At 48.0% G+C, this 19,218-nt stretch overlaps 2 protein-coding genes across 3 annotated transcripts in view; both read right to left on the bottom strand.

Annotated features, from left to right (window-relative positions):
- nav1b (neuron navigator 1b) overlaps positions 1-5,443 on the bottom strand; it is a 39,783-nt gene extending 34,340 nt beyond the window's left edge. For both annotated transcript variants that reach the window (XM_028997439.1, XM_028997440.1), the window contains exon 1: positions 4,562-5,443. In XM_028997439.1, the coding sequence (XP_028853272.1) occupies positions 4,562-5,285 (724 nt within the window). In that variant the 5' untranslated portion in view covers positions 5,286-5,443. The remainder of the gene's footprint in view (positions 1-4,561) is intronic.
- Positions 5,444-9,709: 4,266 nt separating this feature from the next.
- On the bottom strand, positions 9,710-13,554 carry LOC114801034 (uncharacterized). Its single transcript, XM_028998980.1, has 3 exons — positions 13,367-13,554; positions 10,146-10,839; positions 9,710-9,791 (listed from the first exon to the last, which is right to left on the bottom strand). The coding sequence occupies exons 2-3, from the start codon at positions 10,814-10,816 to the stop codon at positions 9,710-9,712; spliced, it is 753 nt and encodes a 250-aa protein (XP_028854813.1). The 5' UTR covers positions 10,817-10,839; positions 13,367-13,554.
- Positions 13,555-19,218: the final 5,664 nt, after the last annotated feature.

Below are 19,218 nucleotides of genomic sequence, written 5' to 3'. Positions count from 1 at the left end.
CTCTTTTCACAACTCATTTTCATTATTTTAAATTATGCGCATCATATCTTTTGAAATAATATCTTTTGGAGATATAAAAGCTACATGTCCATCCAATAAGTCACTTTCATTTTGAGGAATTATGGATATTATCCCTGGCATGCGTCAGTGTCGCATTGAATTTTCAGACCTCTAGTCACCTCCTTGTTTTGGTAAAATTGTAATACCGCAGCATTTGTTAATTCGTCAAACTTCATTTCACCCGGATGAAAGGATCCTTGAATTCTGCCTCTGTGTCTTGTGCTTCTGTTTTAAATGCATTATTCCTCATTGGCAGAGGTGTTAAAAACCGCTCACTCATCTGCAGGTTCATATTGATGAACCATGACGTGCGAAAATGAATAATATTAAACCTGAAGCCTGAACCTTTCTCGTGAAAGACGCTCTGACATTTACATCACACCATCCAACAGTTGCGTGGCGCTGAGAAGTGTAAATGCTGGCCGGAGATGGCGGGATGGCCGAGGGCGGGACGGCAGGTGCTGGGCTGGTGGGAACGGCGGCTCGCATGCGGCCGTCAGGAAGACAGATGAAGCCGGCCGCCTCGCCATGGCAACAGGGAGAGTGCCGCGGCGGGGGCAGTTAATGTGTCTGTCTGTGGAGGGCAGCGCCCAGCGGGGCGCACCGGCGCAGGCCGCCCGCCGGAGGGAGCGCGGCGGCACCAGTTCAGGCCGATCGAAGCCTTTTCATCAGAACAATAACTCATTTACACTTCGCTGTTCTCAGGACCTGCTCTGAAAAGCCACTTAACACACGAGACGATTTTGCTATGTTATGGTCATCATATAATTTCATATCACCACCACTACCATTATTGCCATAGCGTATCATACACCACATACACTCATTGCTGCTACTTGTCTGCCCGTTTTGTCTGGTTTGTTTCGACCTGCACTATTTTATTTGTCCCCAATGTCCCTTGTCATGTTTTTGTGTTGTGTTTTATTCCATTTGCACTGTGCCTTTTTCTTTGACGTAAATTCAGTCTAGACATCATCTCTATTATTCCCTTTTTCTCAACAACACATTTAAATGAACTGAAACTATTAGTTTCATAATTTGTAAAAATTCAGCGAGAATCCGGTCTAGTATTATTATGTATTTTTTATAAACTTTTTCTAAAATAGTAACTGTTGAATGTTCATTTTAAATACGTGATAAATACGAATATCGTTAAAACCTTGAAATGTTCTGGAACCCTTTTTCAAACATAACAATGACGTTAACCCACTGCGGGGGAAAAAGCAAGGGATTCAAATGACAAAAAGCCAGAGAAAGCAAACCCGCCTCCTGCTCTATCCCATAATCCCTTGCCCACCCCCGTGTAAGAAGTGCTTTCCTGCACATCACCCCCCGTGGCCAATCAATGCCGTGCTGCTGTTGCCTCCTGTAATTAACATGTGGGGTGAGACAACTGAGGACTCCCAACGGGTCACGATCAGAACTTCTCTACACAATGAAACCAGCAGAAGACCTGAAAGTCATCAGATCCTTCGTCTTACAGTCTTTCCCAGTCAACAAATTGTGTAAATGTTCAACATGAACACAGAATTCCAGTGATCGGACGCAAGGATGCTGCCATTTTTTTTAGGAAATATTATAAAACTGTCCTTGATTTGGGATGTCGTGCACGAACTGTCAAATTTGGAAACCCACACACATACACACGCGTGTACTGATATGTAGTTTAACACAACTGGGCGGACAGGTCATGCAAGTAGGAATTAAAGTGCTCGGCAGGACGCGTCCTCCTCCACAAGCTCCACGATGGGTCCCGCACACATCATTCTTGAATTCCCCAGGCTTCCTTTTCTTCTGCAGCAGTTCCAACCCATTTCTCTCCGAACTCCTTAAAAAATGCTAATTCATGGTGGTTTTCGGGAGATTTTCAGTAAGCACGTGGCTTTTCCCTGTCAGATTCTCTGGCAAATTCCCTTCCTTTCCCAACCTCGTGCCTGCCGAATTTTTCCTGCTCACCATGCAGATACGGCCGACCATCTCCGCCGGAAGGACGCGGGCCGGAGGCACGTCAGCTGTGTTGGACAATAGAGGCAGTATGTGGGCTGAAACAACCGGGCGTTTTAACTCCAACCCATGGTGAACAGATGCTGCATAACGCAGCCCCCCGTGGTCAGTCGGACAAATACGGCCATTATGATAACCTCCACAAATAGATGCTTACATTACACGGCCTCAATAGGCTGTTATGTGGAGTGCGGATGAAAATTGCAGAACCCACGTCCTGATGTTGCCCTTAAACAATGGGGGGGGGGGGCGTGGTTTAGCACAATATGAATATTCATGGTTTCATTACGAAGAATCTTAATCACCCGAAGCCCCATTCACGTCCAAATTAAGAAAGAACATGTGAGATTCAGATTTTCACACACACACACACACACACACACTAATAAAAGAAACTAATGAATGCACATGTATGGTTAAGTGAGGTAAAATCTGAATCTGGTAATTAAAATTGAGATGGTTGGAGAAACCGTGAATATCATTAATTAAGGCAGATTTTCCTTATTAGTACGGACATAATTGGAATAACTACATCCAGCCTCCTCAATCCATCACGCTCTCGAATTTTATGAGGCAGTCGCCCTCAACTCGATCCCTCACATTTGCGCCTTTATGCCAGTCAGTTATGTAAGTGCTAGTTATGCAGATGCTGTGTGATGTATTAGTCTACAGGCCACTGATGCTTATTTTGGGGGGAAAATTCACATGTCAGGTCCAAATAGAGCCAGAAAACGATCCAGTTGAGTGCTGAGGTCGGTTATAACGCTGCTCCAGATTTACAATCTTCTGTCCATGAAAACTCCACCTCTGTTTTGCGGGAACCTCAAGAACAAAGCCCACCTTTAGGTCAGCCTAAATGTTCCCTGCTGGACTGAGGACCAGTCTTCAGCAATTCCTTCGACATTCCTTGGCTGAGTTGGCAACGTTCTTCAGATCATTGTGTGCCAATATATCTATCACATTCTCCCGTCTGGACAGGAGGCACTTTGTGCTTTGACTAGTTGGCTCTTCTGGATTTGCGTCAACACATCCTGTGGAATTAAGGTCAGAATATTCAACCGTGGACCCAACGATTCACGTGGATTCCCCACATGTCTCCAGGAGATTTAAAACGTCTTGGGTTTGGACGTCCTTTCAACTGTTCAATTCTCATATCTCTCAAGCACCTGATTTTTTTAACTCCACTCCCCCCAGCTCTGGAACCTGACTGTTCCATCACGTTAAAGGGTCGTTTTCCATTTGACTTCAACACGCCCAGTTTTGCATATAAATAGGCACAGACATGCACTGATTTTTTCATGCTCATTAAAATGTCTCAGATCCTGCAGTTGGATAATTTATGCAAAGTGACCATATATAAATATTCATGTCGTGGCGTTATTCCCACGTGGAGAGACGGGTAAATAGAAAAGACGCAAAGCATGGCATAGTAAAGACGGGGCCTGGACGGGAAAGCAAGAAGAAGGTTGCCAGGCAGAGCCCACCCCATATAAATGGGCCTGGATCTCATTAGACCTGAGCCGACCCTCACTCCTCCGTCCAATCACACCCTCATTTACCTGGGCCATGTGACTGCTGTGGCCCAGAAATATCCGAGGACCAAAATAATCCTGGCTGGCATCCGGAATTGTCCATTTAAGCAGGAGATGTTTAAAGCGCATTTAAATCGAGGGCCATTTCTCCTGCAGCAAACGAGCACGTTCAATTGTGGAAGCCGGGAGAGAAGAAAAAGGGTACGTGGGTCGGAAGAACGTAAATGCCAGTCCTTCTGGCCCCCTTCCATTAATTAGGAGACAATGGGAGACGTGCTGCACTCCTCGGTACGCATAATGCGATGCTGCATTGGAAAAAAATCCAATAACGGCGCAGCTAAAGCCGACAGCGAGAGGCCTGGTCGGCGTCAGACTGACAGAGAATTGGCAGTGAAGGTTTCTAACCTGCCTCGCGGCTCAGCAACATGCATACAAGTGCGTCCCGAGTTCAAATTTGCTTCCCCCATTCCAGTTTAATGGGGGGGGGACCATCTGTCAGCCACCACGCGAGGGGGCATCAGGTGGCTAAATACTGCATTCGGGCCGAGGGTTCAACATGGCGCTGCTGCGTTACGTCCACCGCCGCCGTGTACCGGCAAGAATAAAAATCAGCTCAGTGGGCCGGCGCGGCGCGGGCGAGCGTCCAGGCTCCTCGCCGACGGTAACTCGAACACGCGCCACTTGCGGAGAGAGGAAACAAAAGCCGAGCGCAAGGCTCGGCGCAAAAACCAGCGGTTTTCACAATGAAGCGGCAGCGGCCGCGACCCTCAAGGACACACAAAGAAAGCGGGGAGACGGCCCGCCGCTCGCGTCCCCTTTCCCTGGTTAAAATGGGTCGGCAGCGCCGCATCCGTGCAGGTGTGTCTGCGCCACATGACCGAGGGACCGGGCAGGAGGGGAAGACGGAGGCGCCGGGCGGCCATGCCGCAAGCTTTCGGAGGGAAAGGGGCCGAGTCCCTACTCACCCAACATCTGGCTGAAGAGCAACTGCTCCAGGTCACCCAGCACTGTGACCACCAGCTCGGGGTCCACCTTCAGGAATGGCTTGTCTCCCCCTTCCTCGGCCGGACCCTTCCCCTCGGGGCCCGCGGTGTTGCCGGCGGCCTTGGCCTTGCTGGACAAGATGTCGTCGTCTGATTTGCCGTCGTCTGAGGACTTGCTGAGCGGCTTGACCTCGGCGTAGGGCCCGCGGGGGATGCGGCTCTGGCCCTTGCCGGGCACGGTGGGTGCGGCGAGGGCACTGAAGGGCTTGGGTTTGCCCTGGAAGAGCGAGTGCTCCGACTTGGAGAGATTCCGGGACAGCGGCGTGCCGCCGCCATTCCCGCTTCCGGATCCACCGCCGGGGCCCTTGGGCTTCCCCGTCTTCAGGCTCCCGGCGCGGGGTTTGTCCATGTCGTCGCACCACTTGGGCTCGTACAGGTGCATCTTCTTCTCGGCGTCGGTCAGCACGGCCAGGTTGGTGAGGGAGCGCTGCTTCCGGAGGTTGGAGGGCACCGGCAGGCGGCCCTCGCCGCTGCCGGCGCGGTACACCTTCAGCTCGCCACGCGGGGCACTCTGTGGCAGCCCAGACTTGCCCCTTTTGGCAGCCATGCCCACCCCTTTGGCTTCGCCTTGGCCGTACATCTTGGTGCCGTCCGGTCCCTCAGGATTGACATCTGCCTCTCTGCCTTTCACGCCATCTCCCAGCATCCCATTTATAAAAGCAGCGGAATAAAAAGCGAGAGAGAGGGGAGGAAAACCAACAGGCACCGCGACTCCCTCTCCCCGAGAAAGCAGCAGGGAGAGAGAAAGAGAACGACCGTCTTCTCCTCCTCCTCTCCTCTCCTCTCCTCTCCTCCTCCTCCCTCTCGCTTCCTGCCAGAGCCCTGCTGCCGCAGCTGCTTCTCTGCCCGGACTCCCTCTCTCCGCTTCTCCCCTCCCTGCCGACGAATGACAGCGAGGCCCCGCCCCCTTCCTCCCTACCCTTCTCCCGTCCTCCCCTGTAGCGCTCAACGGCGCTTTACGGCGCCTCAGCAGAACGTGCGAGGCGTTAAGGGGCCGATGATAAATTGCAGGCCTGCCAGGGCGGCAGGAGAGGGAGCGGTGTTATTTTCGCACGGCCGCCGTCCGCCTCCTTTGTTCTCCCCCGCCCCCCCGGCGTCCAGGGCGCCACGCGCTCATTATGCATTCGGTTACGTACCGTGGGCCTGGTGACCTTGCTCGGGGAGTGGAGCTGCACAAAACGAATCAATAAGAACATGTCCACACAAAGCACCGAGACAGAGCCTCACATTCAAATATCCATAATGCTGCTTTGATGGACATTTATAACAATATAAAACGAAAAATAAACCTAATGTAGTAAAATGCCTTTCGCAATTTTTATCTTGGTGTGAAGTGCAGCAGATTTTGACAATGAAATATAACCTCTTAGTTTAAATCTTTTGCAACAATTTCCCACAGCCAGAAATTCAACTTGCATTCAATGCATTGTTATGTTTTGTCCTTTTTAATAGATGAAAAACAATGTCTTCACGTGCAACATGTTAAATGAACCCGTTCATTGTTCTCCTTCCGTCAGCAGCATCATGCGCAGGGTTGCACTTTTGAGACGGCCCCTAACGGAAGCATCTTTCATAATATTCCACACACACCTCTCTCAGGGGCGCTTTGCACCATGGAAACTGCGCTGCCTACATCCCGACACGTGACAGGGGCTGCTGCGCTTCCTTATCTGCTGCCCTCTTTTTTCACCCAGTCGTACAGACCCCAGCTGAGGAGCCCGAGGCTGACTGAGCTCGGTCTCGACCATGCAGGTGGCCAGTTCGCCACAATGGTGCCCAGCGGTGCTCTTCAGCCTTGAGGACAAAGCCCCTACGCACTTGGGCGGTTTCACAGGACACCGGGCACTGAACCTGAACTGAGCCTTAGCACCGGCACCGTAAAAAGACCGTCAAATAAACTGTAAAAAGCAGCTTGTTATGCGTTCGGACCCTGGAAGGGATGTTCGGAGAAGCAGATTGCCGTGGTCGGCAGCGCCAATGGAGTAAAAGACCGGCACCCTTTCCCTCGGGAAGACGGCCGGAGTTTCCCCTTACATGTCGGCAGCGGCGCAGCTGTCTGCAGCTGCCTGCGTCCCCCCGCGTCCCCGCTACTCTGTGACATGTGCACACATCTGCGTCCTTCTGCGAGCTCGTCTTTATGTGCCATGGTGGAACACCAGCCCCGGGCCTGTGGAGCATGTTGGAAAGCACGCGGGCGCACATACACACGTGTTGCGCGTTAGTCGCCTCCTGCTGCGTTCAGTCGGCCAGAAAGCAGTAAACGGGGGACGGAGGCGAAAGCTGCTCTGCTCCCGTTCGGTGTAATTTGCTCACATCGCAAGAAGGACGCCGTGAATCAATAACGGGCTAATGCGCAGCGACAGGTCGTAGCCGACCCCTTGAGTTGGCCCTCTGGGAAGGGGACCGGGCCCCGTGTCAGGAGGTCAAGATGAGTCGTCGTGTCAGATTTCAGGCCTCTGAAACTCTGCATCTGTCCCATTTGGACCTCCACACCTCCTTCATTCGGTCCAGACGCTCTCTGGGAGTCTACTTCTCAGCCGTTTTTTATTTTCTGCATCTTGCAGGGATACAGAGAGTGCGCGTGCGATGCCACATTCAGCTTTTAAAATGAAACAACAGGCTCAGTGTCTGCTGCTGCCTCAGCCCGAGTCTGCACAAACACTCACAGAACAGGAAGTTGTAAGAAAGAGTAACATGGGTAATGTTTCTTGCGCGGTTAAAGGTTTTGCACCATTAGCAGGGGAGCGGCCACTCCCCACAATGGCAGAACCGTGTTCTCCATCTGCTTTTCACTAAGATTTTTATCCAAGTCTGACTCACACAAGCTTGGTAGGCAAATGCAGGCTGTGCTAATAGCTATACCAGGCTCAGCCGCTAAACCTTTTTATAGACTCCTTCATGTAGGCCTCACAAAGTAATCAAATGTGCAAAAAAAAGTCCTTATGCAACGAATTAACTAATGACTGAAAAGAATCTGCATGGACTCGCCCCTAGATGTGTGTTTTGGTTTTCCTGTTGGCCGAAGAGTCACATGCATCAAAGCTCAAGGCAGGCTGATGATGTCAGAACCCTGCAGAGCAGCAAGAGAATCATCACCATCACTGTCACACCACAAGCAAGGGCAGCTTTTTACATCTCCTATATTATATTATATTATATTATATTATATTATATTATATTATATTATATTATATTATATTATGCTTGCTTACCAGGACCAGGTTTGGAGAAACACTATGCTATACAATATATTGATTATATATAAACCAGGAAAATCACAATGTGGTCAATGAAGGAGATGCCGACGGGTGATATTCTACAACTAAGAACAGTATGAATTATTCATATTTTTTGGTGCCTTAAAATTATAAGAGGAAACCACAAAGGTGGCATGTAAGCTGTCCCTGTATCTGCAGAGGAAATGAAAGTGCATGGTCAGCAGAGTTGTAATCTTGGGCCCAACCTGGCCCGAACCCAACAGGATCCAGGCCGACAAGTACAGCTTTGTAAAAGCCCAGCTTTCTTTGCATGCTAATGCGCGCAAGACTAAAATCTGCGAGTTTAAAATATCATTTCCAGAGCAATTTTACATCTTCCTCACGATCATTACCTGACAATGGTGGCCAAGAACTGCAAATCAAATGAACATTTCATTAATAAAACTAATTTCCATCATGCAAAAGACTTTTACCAATCACTGAAACAAACTTACAAGCAGCGAATCACACGGAAGGGATAGGTACGATAGACCAGAAGCTCGTGTTTGCGGACTGATCATTTACCGCGCAAGCTTGAACAGACGTGACCAGAATAAAGAGTTAGAATTTGAGCCCGGACCCGATGGCTCGGGCCAAGATTTACAGCTGGTAGGGAAGAACAGGCAGAAAATAAATTTCATGAACCTCACATTCCGGTGAGTGTGACGCTGTCAGAAGTGACATGCGTGCAACATTTTTAACTCAGGGAGCCAAGCTTAGAGGGAGACATAAAGTTTGACTTTATAAGTCTTTATATACTAAAACTGCTGTATTTTAATGAAACACGCTGACAGACTTCGATTGGACACACCACAGCACAGCACCCAGTGAAATGTGTCCTCAGCATTTAACCCGTCCCCTGAGGGAGCAGTGGGCGGCCATGACAGGCGCCCGGGGAGCAGTTTGTGGGGTCGGTGCCTTGATCAAGGGGACCTCAGCGGAACCTTGGCGGTTTGGAATTCGAACCGGCAGCCTTCTGTTTCCTTACCCGCTAGGCCACCACTGCCCCGTCTGAAACGTCCGTTTCTGCTCCAGTAAACGATTGCCTGCGTCTCGGAAATGTGCACCGGGATGGAACGGGGAGAGAATAAATCAGCAGCCACAGCATCTGTTCTAATCCCCTGCCAGACGAAGGTCTGGTTCTGGCCGCTTGGACACTCAGCGTGAGGAAGACATGTCTGTCTCCGCGTCGCCAAAGCTGAAGCAGAATTAGACTCAACTTGGCAGGATGTGCTGAAACGTTTGAGCCGTAAATCTCCTCAGTGCCCTGCACTTGTAACTACTTCTTTACTAACATACCTCCCTAAAAAGTTATGAGCTCTGAAATAAGCTCGTCAGCTCAAGATGATGGATGAAAAAGTGGACAAACTAGGCGAACATCTAAAGGAAGCTGTGGGCGAAAATAAAACCAGTTCCTGGAACCTTCTAATTGTACCGTAGTTCAGTTCCTGCGCGCAGGAAATGGGAGAAGCTGAATAGCCGTGCACAGTCAAGGACGAGGAATGGAGAGATTTATCCCAATTTCATTTCATTAAGGTCCAGTTATAACTGGACTTGAATTTACAAAAAAAAAAAAAATATACGAAAATGTCTCTTCATTTTCATTTGATGAAAACGAGACGGAACGTTATTTCCTTTCATTTAATCGCATTATTATTATTATTATGCAGTATTTCTGAATTTCCTATCCGGTTGCACAGATAACGTCTCTTCCGGAATGTCCCTCACCACTCTGAAAAGTTGGAGAAATGTGAAATATATTTGTCTTCATATCTCACTCGTACCCAGGTCCTCGCAGCACACCTCCATGGAGTCAGAGGAGCAGTCGCTGACGTCCTCCAGCGAAGAGCCGTCCACGTCCTCCTGGATCTGCAACCTGAAGCAACACACAGCGGCTGGACACGGCTCAGGGTTTACTGTGCCGCACGCCATGAACGAGGCCAGATGGAGCTGTTCACAAACGTGCACCATTACCTCACACTTCTAGCTGGACTATAACCTCAGCGGATAACAGAGTCGATATTTTTATATAAAAATGTTAGCTCACAACAAGTAATAACTTTAATTAATATACACTGCATGATTTGGACACATCATTTCTCTGCCTTCTTGACTAAGGTGTTCGTATCTGCTGGGGTGGTAGTCCCAGGTTCAAAGCCCACTTCCTGGGCCGAGTGTCTCCGGGGGACTGTCTCTGTAACTACTGATTGTATGTCGCTTGGTGTATGATAGTCTGCAACAGCACCCACCTGAAGCGGAAAGGAGCCACAGCCGCCATGCGAGGCACCTCCCTGCCTGCTCGGCCAGCCTGGTTCTTGGTCTTGATGGAGGACAGTTCTCCTCCAGTGCTCCACTGGTCCTGCTCCGTGGCAGCTCTCAGCCTCCGGTTGGCAGCAGGTCCATGCCAGAGCAGGTTCCCGTTGCTGGGCCTGTGATGGTTGTGTGAGGGAGCCTGAACGTCTGTGTTGTCAAGGCTTTTAGAGTTTGGATGGCCGGACTTCCAGTTCCCGTTTCTCCCCAGATCCCTCCAGGGCTCGGGCTGTGGTCTGTTGTGGAGGTCCAGCGTGTCCTTGGAGTACGACAGCAACTTTTTGGGCACCTGGGGGCTGCTGTAGGCTGAACGGGTGCCCGAGCTCCTTTCCGGGGAGAACGTGACCCTGGTTGGTGAGAACTGCGGCCCCAGAACCCCCCTCCTCTTTAGGGCTCCCTTGATCCCAAACTCCCTGGCAAGCGGGGAGGTGGGAATGGAGGGAATGGAGGGAATGGAGGAGGTGGAGGCAGAGAAGGAGCTGGCCCTGTGGACGGGGAGGTTGCTGCTCAGGTGTCTGGACTCCAGTTTGGAGAAGGCGGCCATGTTGTTTGGCAGAGGGATGCCGGAGCCGGCCGGGGACACCGTCCGCACATTCCCGCCTGTGCTCATAGTCGATGTGGCTCCCTCGGTGTCTGAGAGGGGGAAAAAAGGATTATTCACCGGATCAGGCGCAGACACTTCCTGGGTTTTTAAGAGTTCATATTCACACTTGGACTCGGTTCGGCGCATCTGTACTGCACTGGGGAACATATTTTACTCGGTGCAACAGGTCTCAGGGTGTTTAGTGCTCTGGAAAATATCAATTCTAATGTAAATATGGGACAATCACTACACAAAGAATCAGGCAGGAGGACAAGAGAAAGACCCAGGAAAACTTATTGCAGAGCTTGAAGATTATGAAATTTTAGTTGCAGCCATCTCGGACATCACATGGCTGTGAGCTGATGCTTTTGCCTTATTTTACAGATAACAATAAGACATTCTGTATCAGTACACTGTGTCATCATTTTATCATTAACATTTTGCATTGTTGGCCTGGAAGGAAAAAATGGACAATAGTCGTGCATCGTCTGCAAAAAACAAAAACGTTTTATTTCGGTTCTTGTGTGAAACCATGCAGACTTGTCACATGATTATTGCGATAAAAAACCTTCTCCGTTCCCACCACAGGGTGGTCAGTTTTGAGTACAGTGCAGAACAGAATAAAGGCGCATGCAGTACAGTTGGGTCTCCCAGCGAGGGCAACAGCAGGCTGCAGGCTGGGCCATCTGGGCAGTCATCGTATCTTACCCAACATGAGGTTCACATAAATTAGATTACTGCAATCATACGACATGATTTAGGCGAATTTGTCCCATTAAGTCAAATCAAACTCCATAATGAGGTGGAACAAAAGAGATAAAAACATCTAACACCTGAGATCTCTTCTGTTTACTAAAATATATATCTAATCAATTATAAATATAAGTTTTGGGAAATGGAAAGGGAAACGTGTGAAGGACCATCATGATGGAGTTATAAATAGATTCATTATAAAATATGAAGCCGGACACTAGGATGCTCTCTTCTCGCACTGCTCATTCATGCAGCATTAGGCTAATCTCCCATCTGAGCGCGGTGCTGGGAGCTCCACTGACAGGCCGACACCGTTTGGCACAAACAGCAGGGTCGCTGGCCCAGTCTGGCCTCGCCAACGTCCATAATGTGTCTCTCTCTGTCTCCCTGACACACACACACACACACACACACACACACACACAAAAGATGGGTGTGCCACAGCCCCGAGCTCATCACACTACAGTTGTGTCAATAGATTATAAGGTCAGTTTACACATCGCTGCAGTGGTAAAAGGGGCTTCTTACCAGAACCTTCATATCATGAGATCCACAGCTGACGGGAGAGCAGGAAGCTGCTCAAAGACGAGTAACACACACCACAGTACAAGTAAATGCAAATTACGAGCGGTGTTAAACACCGAGTAGAATACGCTACCCACAACAGTTGTCACGACTACGAGCTGACGGGGGAGGGAAGCGCAGAGGCGGGACATTCGGGAAATGATAAATAAACACAAATAAACACCAGCATGGTGGCCGAAAAGGGAAATAAAGGGGATCAACATAAACAATCCTGCAGGTGTGTGGCGAATGTCAGAACTCAAAATACACACATTCACCAAAAGTTCACAAAAGAGTTCACTAAAAAGTCGCCGCTCCCGAGGCGGAAATCCCCGGTTTTTAACCGGATTAGGCACAGGTGATGAGTCCAGGTGTCGTCAATCCTGACAACAGTGAAGATTCTGTTGGATTTTTTATGAGACCAATATATTTTAGGTATAGTTGTTATAGTTATATAGTTATAGGTATAGACAATCCTTCAAAAGACCATTTCTAAATGTAAAAAGCAGAATATTATCACTGTCATACTCAGCAGGTGAAGGGACGAGGCACAGATGCACGACTTAATGAACAAACTGAATATTTAATACCAAGTAAACACAAATACTCAACGTGACATAAAAACAATAAACGTCCTGGATGGTGCAGGAGAGACCAGCATATCTAACTAATATCATAACTACTATAACTAATCTCCCCTACTTGACAGGCATCACCTGTGGGTGATTAGGACCCAGCACACGTGTGAATGGGTGGCACCTGGCAGCCTAGGGTCACCTAGGCATCACAAGCACAAACCTCTTAGTCCTTTAAGATAATGGGGGAAATGTACTATTTCTACATTATTACAATACTAAAAAAAAAAAAAAACAACAACTTCAGTATATTGTTATATGATCAAAGCAGATCAATAATATATTTCTGTATCACCAGAGTTAAGTTTTGCTCAAATTATCCCCAAGATCAGACAAAATAATCAAGTCATGTTGTGACACAGACATTGAAATCAAATTGGCCATTCAAGTCCACAAACAAGGACAGATAATTGGCACAAATCAATGGATGCCGACGCTGATCAATCAATTAGTGTTAATCAGCGATCTGGGTCAAGCCGGGGGTCTCCAGCTGAGTCGGGGACCTGGGGAAGAGCAGACAGTCGGCGGTTGCTACAGTAGGGAGAGGATGAGGGGGGAGAGAGGAAGACACACCTCAGGAATTGCAGGCTCTGCTTGATAAAAGGTCAGAAGGAGTCGTCCTCACCTGTGGACAGTGGTCAGGTGTGGCTCCAGTGTGCTACGCTACGGTCCTGCACACGGCTCTGCGCTCCATGCCAACTTCAGCCCACTGCAGCGGGGGATCGCGGCATAATGCGGGATAATTCAATTCCTGCCGGAGCCACGTGCTCTGGCTGAGGGTGGGGATGGGGGACGGAGACGTTCTGGGCACAAAGGATCATCAGAGAGGACTCGGGTCTGTCATCTCGCTCTCTCTCTCTCTCTCTCTCTCACTCTCTTTCTCTCGCTCTCTCTCCCTGACATACACACACACACCGAAAAGTCTGAAAACACATCAGTGACTCACATTTCTGTCCCCCATGACATCATGCCAAACTGTCCCCCGAAGCCACGTCCTCCCCACAGCTCAAATGCGGCAGGACCCCCTGTCGCCAGACAACACGTCTGTGACCCCCGTGAACCCGTGTTTTTCCTGCAGGTTCTTGAACCGAGCGAGAGACGGACGTCTCGCCTGCTTTATGTAACCGGCCTGGTTTTAACAGTTAAATTTAGAAAGTCGTCCCACATGGGACAGTTTTTTTCCCGTCGTTTCCAGGTCTGTGGCGGTGTCAGCTCCGAGCTCGTCAGGGTGCCGTGTGGAGCATGCCAGGCTGAAGGCGGTATACACACACACACACTTCACTTTCTATTTATCCCATCATGCTCTGGGTTGACTGTGAGGACGCAGACACCAAGGCCTGTGTGTGTGTGTGTGTGTGTGTGTGAGCCACTTGACAGACAGTTAAAGCAAGGCATCGTGTTGCACCCTAACACCCACGCACACATTTTACACCGATTTCCTCACCGTAAAACGAGTCTTGTCACTCAGACTTCTGAGCCCCGAGACTCGGTTCATAAATGCGGACCACGCCTTGCTGCGGTTGAGGGGATTAACTGGAGACGAGGCTTTGGCTGGAATTTCTGCTGCAGGGACAGAAAGGAGTTGAGGGTAGGGGAGGGCAGGACTTCCTGCTCATGGATGTAAGTTGCAAGTGGTATTTTAATATGATCCCCACAATATTACTTACTGTAGGGAGCAGGAATCTGTACAGTAAGGGACAGTGAGTTAACCTGCCTATGCCAGCACTCGTTTCTCCCCGAGTAGGGTGGTAGTGGCCTAGCGGTGTTAGGTCCCTGGACGTACGCTCCCACGTGTTCTGTGTGTCTGGCTGTGTTTTTTGCGTCCTGTCCCTTTTAGGTTGACTTCGTGGGAGGAGTTGAGGCCTACCAGCTCCATCTGCCATTGGTCACCTCCACCTATTTAAAGAGACTTCGGATTGTGTTCGGGAGGTCCCCAGGGTCTTCTAGGCCCTTATGCTTTCGGGAGGTCCCCAGGGTCCACGGAGATCTGCATGGAGCTCTGTTGGGGATCTTATTTGTGTGTCTTGTTGCTTTGTGTGATAGATCCCTTTGTTGTTAGCCTGTTAGCTGTTAGCCTGTTATGTGCCCTTTTTGTTGACTTGTGCGCGTTTTGAGATCCCTGTTATCCCGTCCCTTCCTTTAGGCTGTTTTGATGTTGGTTAGCTGTCCTGAGTCCGCTGTTTATCGTACCTGTTAGCTCACTGTGAATGAAAGCACTGTTTGTACGCTTTGTTTGCTGGTGAGTGTGTAACAGTGGACCTCCTCCTCTCCACAGCCTTGTTGCATTTCTGAGACCCCTAGACTTAGGAACGTGACAGCGGGTAACACACTCACCTGTTAACCAGGAGACCCGGGTTCAACTCCCACTTACTACCATTGTGTCCATGAGCAAGACACTTAACCCTGAGTGTCTCCAGGGGGGGACTGGGGGCACGCTCTGGATAAGGGCGTCTGATAAATGCTGTAAATGTAAATGACTGACCTGACAACAACAAGAACAGGTGAGATGCTGGTCAGATCCGGATCCGATCTCTTCCATCAGCCTCCACCGTGCAGGCAGAGAGCTGCTTCCCAGAACGGGTCGCTCCTAATCCAATTCCCCCCCCCCCCGATTCACCACAATCCATCATGCAACGAACACAATTACGCCGACTCCCTCTCCCTCCACAACCACCACGTCTGTGAATTCTGCATTTGCAACACATTTGCAGCTGTAATTTGGTACCTAATGCCAGTGACATATCCGTTATTAATGCAACTGCCGTTATTGTTTCTTATCTTCCATTTATATATGTATTAAAGCATGCATGCTTTTTTACGGATCTCACAATGTACTCCCCATTGGAGTACCCTGCTTTTGTTTCTGACCTTTTCCCCTATCTTCCTGACCTGTCCACACCCCAATGTGGTTTATGCTGTGCTGTGTATATGTATGGTTGGGTTGTTTCAGTACTTTTGACATGGTTTGTTGCAACAAGGGTTTTATCAATCAATCAAGTACAAAACCATGCACACATTTACTTTTACTTAGTGTTTGTGTGCATGTGCTGTAATGTAAATGCATGAATCTGCACATGTTTTCATGTGTTTGTATGAAATGATGCATCAGTTATCCAGCACTATCATGGACAGTTGTTGTCCTGATTATTCAATTTACTGTAGTAGGTAACACACCCATCTATGAACCAGACACCCACAAAGTTCCAGGTTCAAACCTCACTTACTACCATTGAGATCTCCAGTGGGACTGTCCCTGTAACTACTGATTGTAAGGCGCTCTGGATAAGGGCGTCTGGTAAATGCCATAAATGTAAATCTTTATGGATCAAATGTATCTTTGATTGATCAGATTAAGAGGGGATTTGGTTTGGGGATTAAGTTACAAAATAACTGCACATAATTCAAGATAATATATATATTATCACACACACACACACACACACATACAGTACAGGCAAAAAGTTTGGACACACCTTCTTATTTAATGTGTTGTCTTTATTTTCATTTACGTTGGTGGAGTTATGTACTTGACAAAAAAAGCTCTTCGTTTTTGTAAACTCAAAATCTATAGAAATCGATCAAAAATTGCTGGTGTCGTCCTCCAGTAAGTCTGGTGACTTCCTCCTGGATAAAAGCGTCTGCAAAATAAAGTAAAGTAAAGTAAAGTGAAAAGGTGAAATAAGTGAAAACATGTTTTATATTCTAGTTTCTTTGCTCTGATTACTGCTTTGAACACTCTTGGCATTCTCTCGATGAGCTTCAAGAGGTCGTCACCTGAAATGCTTCTCCAACAGTCTTGAAGGAGTTCCCAGAGGTGTTTAGCACTTGTTGGTCCAGCTCACCCCAAACCATCTGGATTGGGTTCAGGTCCGGTGACTGTGGAGGCCAGGTCTCCACTTTTTGTTAACTACATAACTCCACATGTGTTCATTCATAGTTTTGATGCCTTCAGTGAGAATCTACCAACGTAAATGGTCATGAAGATAAAGAAAACACGTTGAATGGGAAGGTGTGTTCAAACCACAGGCCTGTACCATATATATATATATATATACACACTAACTAAAACTAAAGCTTAACAGTTACATAAGGAAGAGCATAAGAATCATACAATCACAACAGATTATAGATAAATGTCACGGGTGGGCTGGACATGGCATGAAGGAGGACGCATTCACACGATCACAGGACAGGGGTTTACATTTACATTTACAGCATTTATCAGACGCCCTTATCCAGAGCGACTTACAATCAGTAGTTACAGGGACAGTCCCCCCCTGGAGACACTCAGGGTTAAGTGTCTTGCTCAGGGACACAATGGTAGTAAGTGGGATTTGAACCTGGGTCTTCTGGTTCATAGGCGAGTGTGTTACCCACTAGGCTACTACCACCCTGACGATACAAATACAAACTTCATGAGACAGGGGAACATCTACACGCACAATGACCCGACGGCGAACAGACACGAACAGGATAGTTTTATACAATTATATAAATAGAAAGCAGGTGAACACGATCAGGGAACATTACACAGGACTAACATGAAACTCCGGTCCGGACTCCGGATCCGGAGTCAACCCCTACCGGTCCGGATCATGAGAATAAATAATATTGAATGGTATGACATTTCATTTTAAAAGCAATTTACACCATTTTACTATGACAGCTTTATTTGTTTTTATTTTTTATTGAGCAATTGCAGGTATAAAGTGTGCCAATCACAGACACAGCAGACATTATGACTTTGTGGGTCCGCTCTACCACCCTCACCAAAAAAATTCAAAGTGGGTCAGTGCACATTTCTTAATAGTTATTTTCTGCTAAATCACTGATATGGTTCCCGGCCGCACAAACAGCTTCGAAGGGCATCCGACCGGCAAGAAAACAATGCATTACCATCCCATGACATCAGCAGAACATCGAGGAGCCCTGCAGCTCTTCCTTATGTAACTGGCCCAGTTTGGGCGGTAAACTCTCCGGGGTGCAGCTGCGGAGGCCAATTTTATACCCACTGATGCCCTTGTGTGTAGGTGGTGTGATATCATACGTGGGTTGTGAAGTAGGTCAATGGAACACAGAATTACAAATCGCCCACCAGCATCAGTGCTGGGGTCAAACAAGGATCTAGAACGGCGGAGAAACTTCTTGAAATGCCAGAAATGAATAAGGAAACCAGAAGAAACACCTGTTTACTTGCCACCATTCATCAACATGTTGCAAGTTCTGTCTTGGTGGAGATCATGACCAACACATAACTTTAAGACCTAGTGGTCAAATACATATGATTCATGTGATTATTATACTCAGTAATATCTCTGTTATTGTCTCCTAAATGATCGACTATTAGAGTCCTGCATAATTTGAGTCAAAGCAATGCCATCATGGTCCCAAAAACCCTCTTTAGGCACCCTCTCTGGAATATTCCTGGCATGACACAATTCTCAAAAGTAAAAAAAGATGATGTACTGCATCAGAAACGCAAGCTACAAAAGCTTTTTCCTCAGAGCTGGTGGCTCTCGTGACAGACTTGTGCCGATAAAGAACCCCAGGCCCACGTCTGGCCTACTAAACCAAAAATGAACGGCATGTCAGAAACAGCACAGTATGGGCATATTCACTGGTTCACCAATCAGAATTCTTGAGCACTATTAATCTTCATGTTGGTGTTGGTTGTGGGCGGGGCCACGTGGTGTACAGGGGGTATTAGGGGTGTAGAGAAGGGAGATGGACACGAGGAAGATGGGTGATGAGAGCTGTCAATCATGCCTACAGGGTCCTCCCCAGTGCATCTTCTGGGTGTCAGAAATAATTACACACCAACAAAAATGGGCAGTTAGTTCTCTCACATAACTAGCAAGCTGACACAAACGCTGTGACATTAGTGAACGCTAATATGGACAAATAACTTAATGTTCATATCTAAAGACTAAAAATATGATTGAATGAATATACACTATATACATATAATGTTCTTGAAGCATTGAAGTGAAACTTCACAAGACAGACAAATATTTGCTGACAACTGTATTTAAGTCCATGTGGAACAGGGTGTGGAAACTCTTGAGCAGAAGCTGTTCGTGGACCACAATAACCAGACTAAATTGATAATGATTGCATCTCTGAGACGTGGCGTCCAGCACGTTGAACTGATTACAGGCTGTCGGGGTCAGTGTGGACGTTTGTTAAAGTACGGTGCGTCATTTTATATCTCATGCGTATCCAGAACGTATTTTTAAAACCATTCGCAATGAGCTGTTCCTGACATCCTGGACTTTTAAAACCGGTCTGTGGCAAGGTATTCCAGAGCGTACTATGACCTTGCCGTGACCCTTAATGTCCTGACTCATCTCACCATGGCCCTGGTACATGATCTTCATCCTATTTTCATCCACCGACCGCGGTAATGTTATTGGCACATACATTACGGCAGAGGAAGTCATCTTCCTTCTCGGTCATCTCTCTGCGGGCCATGATTTC

Source organism: Denticeps clupeoides, chromosome 12, assembly GCF_900700375.1.
Source record: "Denticeps clupeoides chromosome 12, fDenClu1.1, whole genome shotgun sequence".
Lineage (NCBI taxonomy): Eukaryota > Metazoa > Chordata > Actinopteri > Clupeiformes > Denticipitidae > Denticeps > Denticeps clupeoides.
The sequence above is the reverse complement of the archived record's forward strand: the minus strand, read 5'-3'. Positions and strand labels throughout refer to the sequence as shown.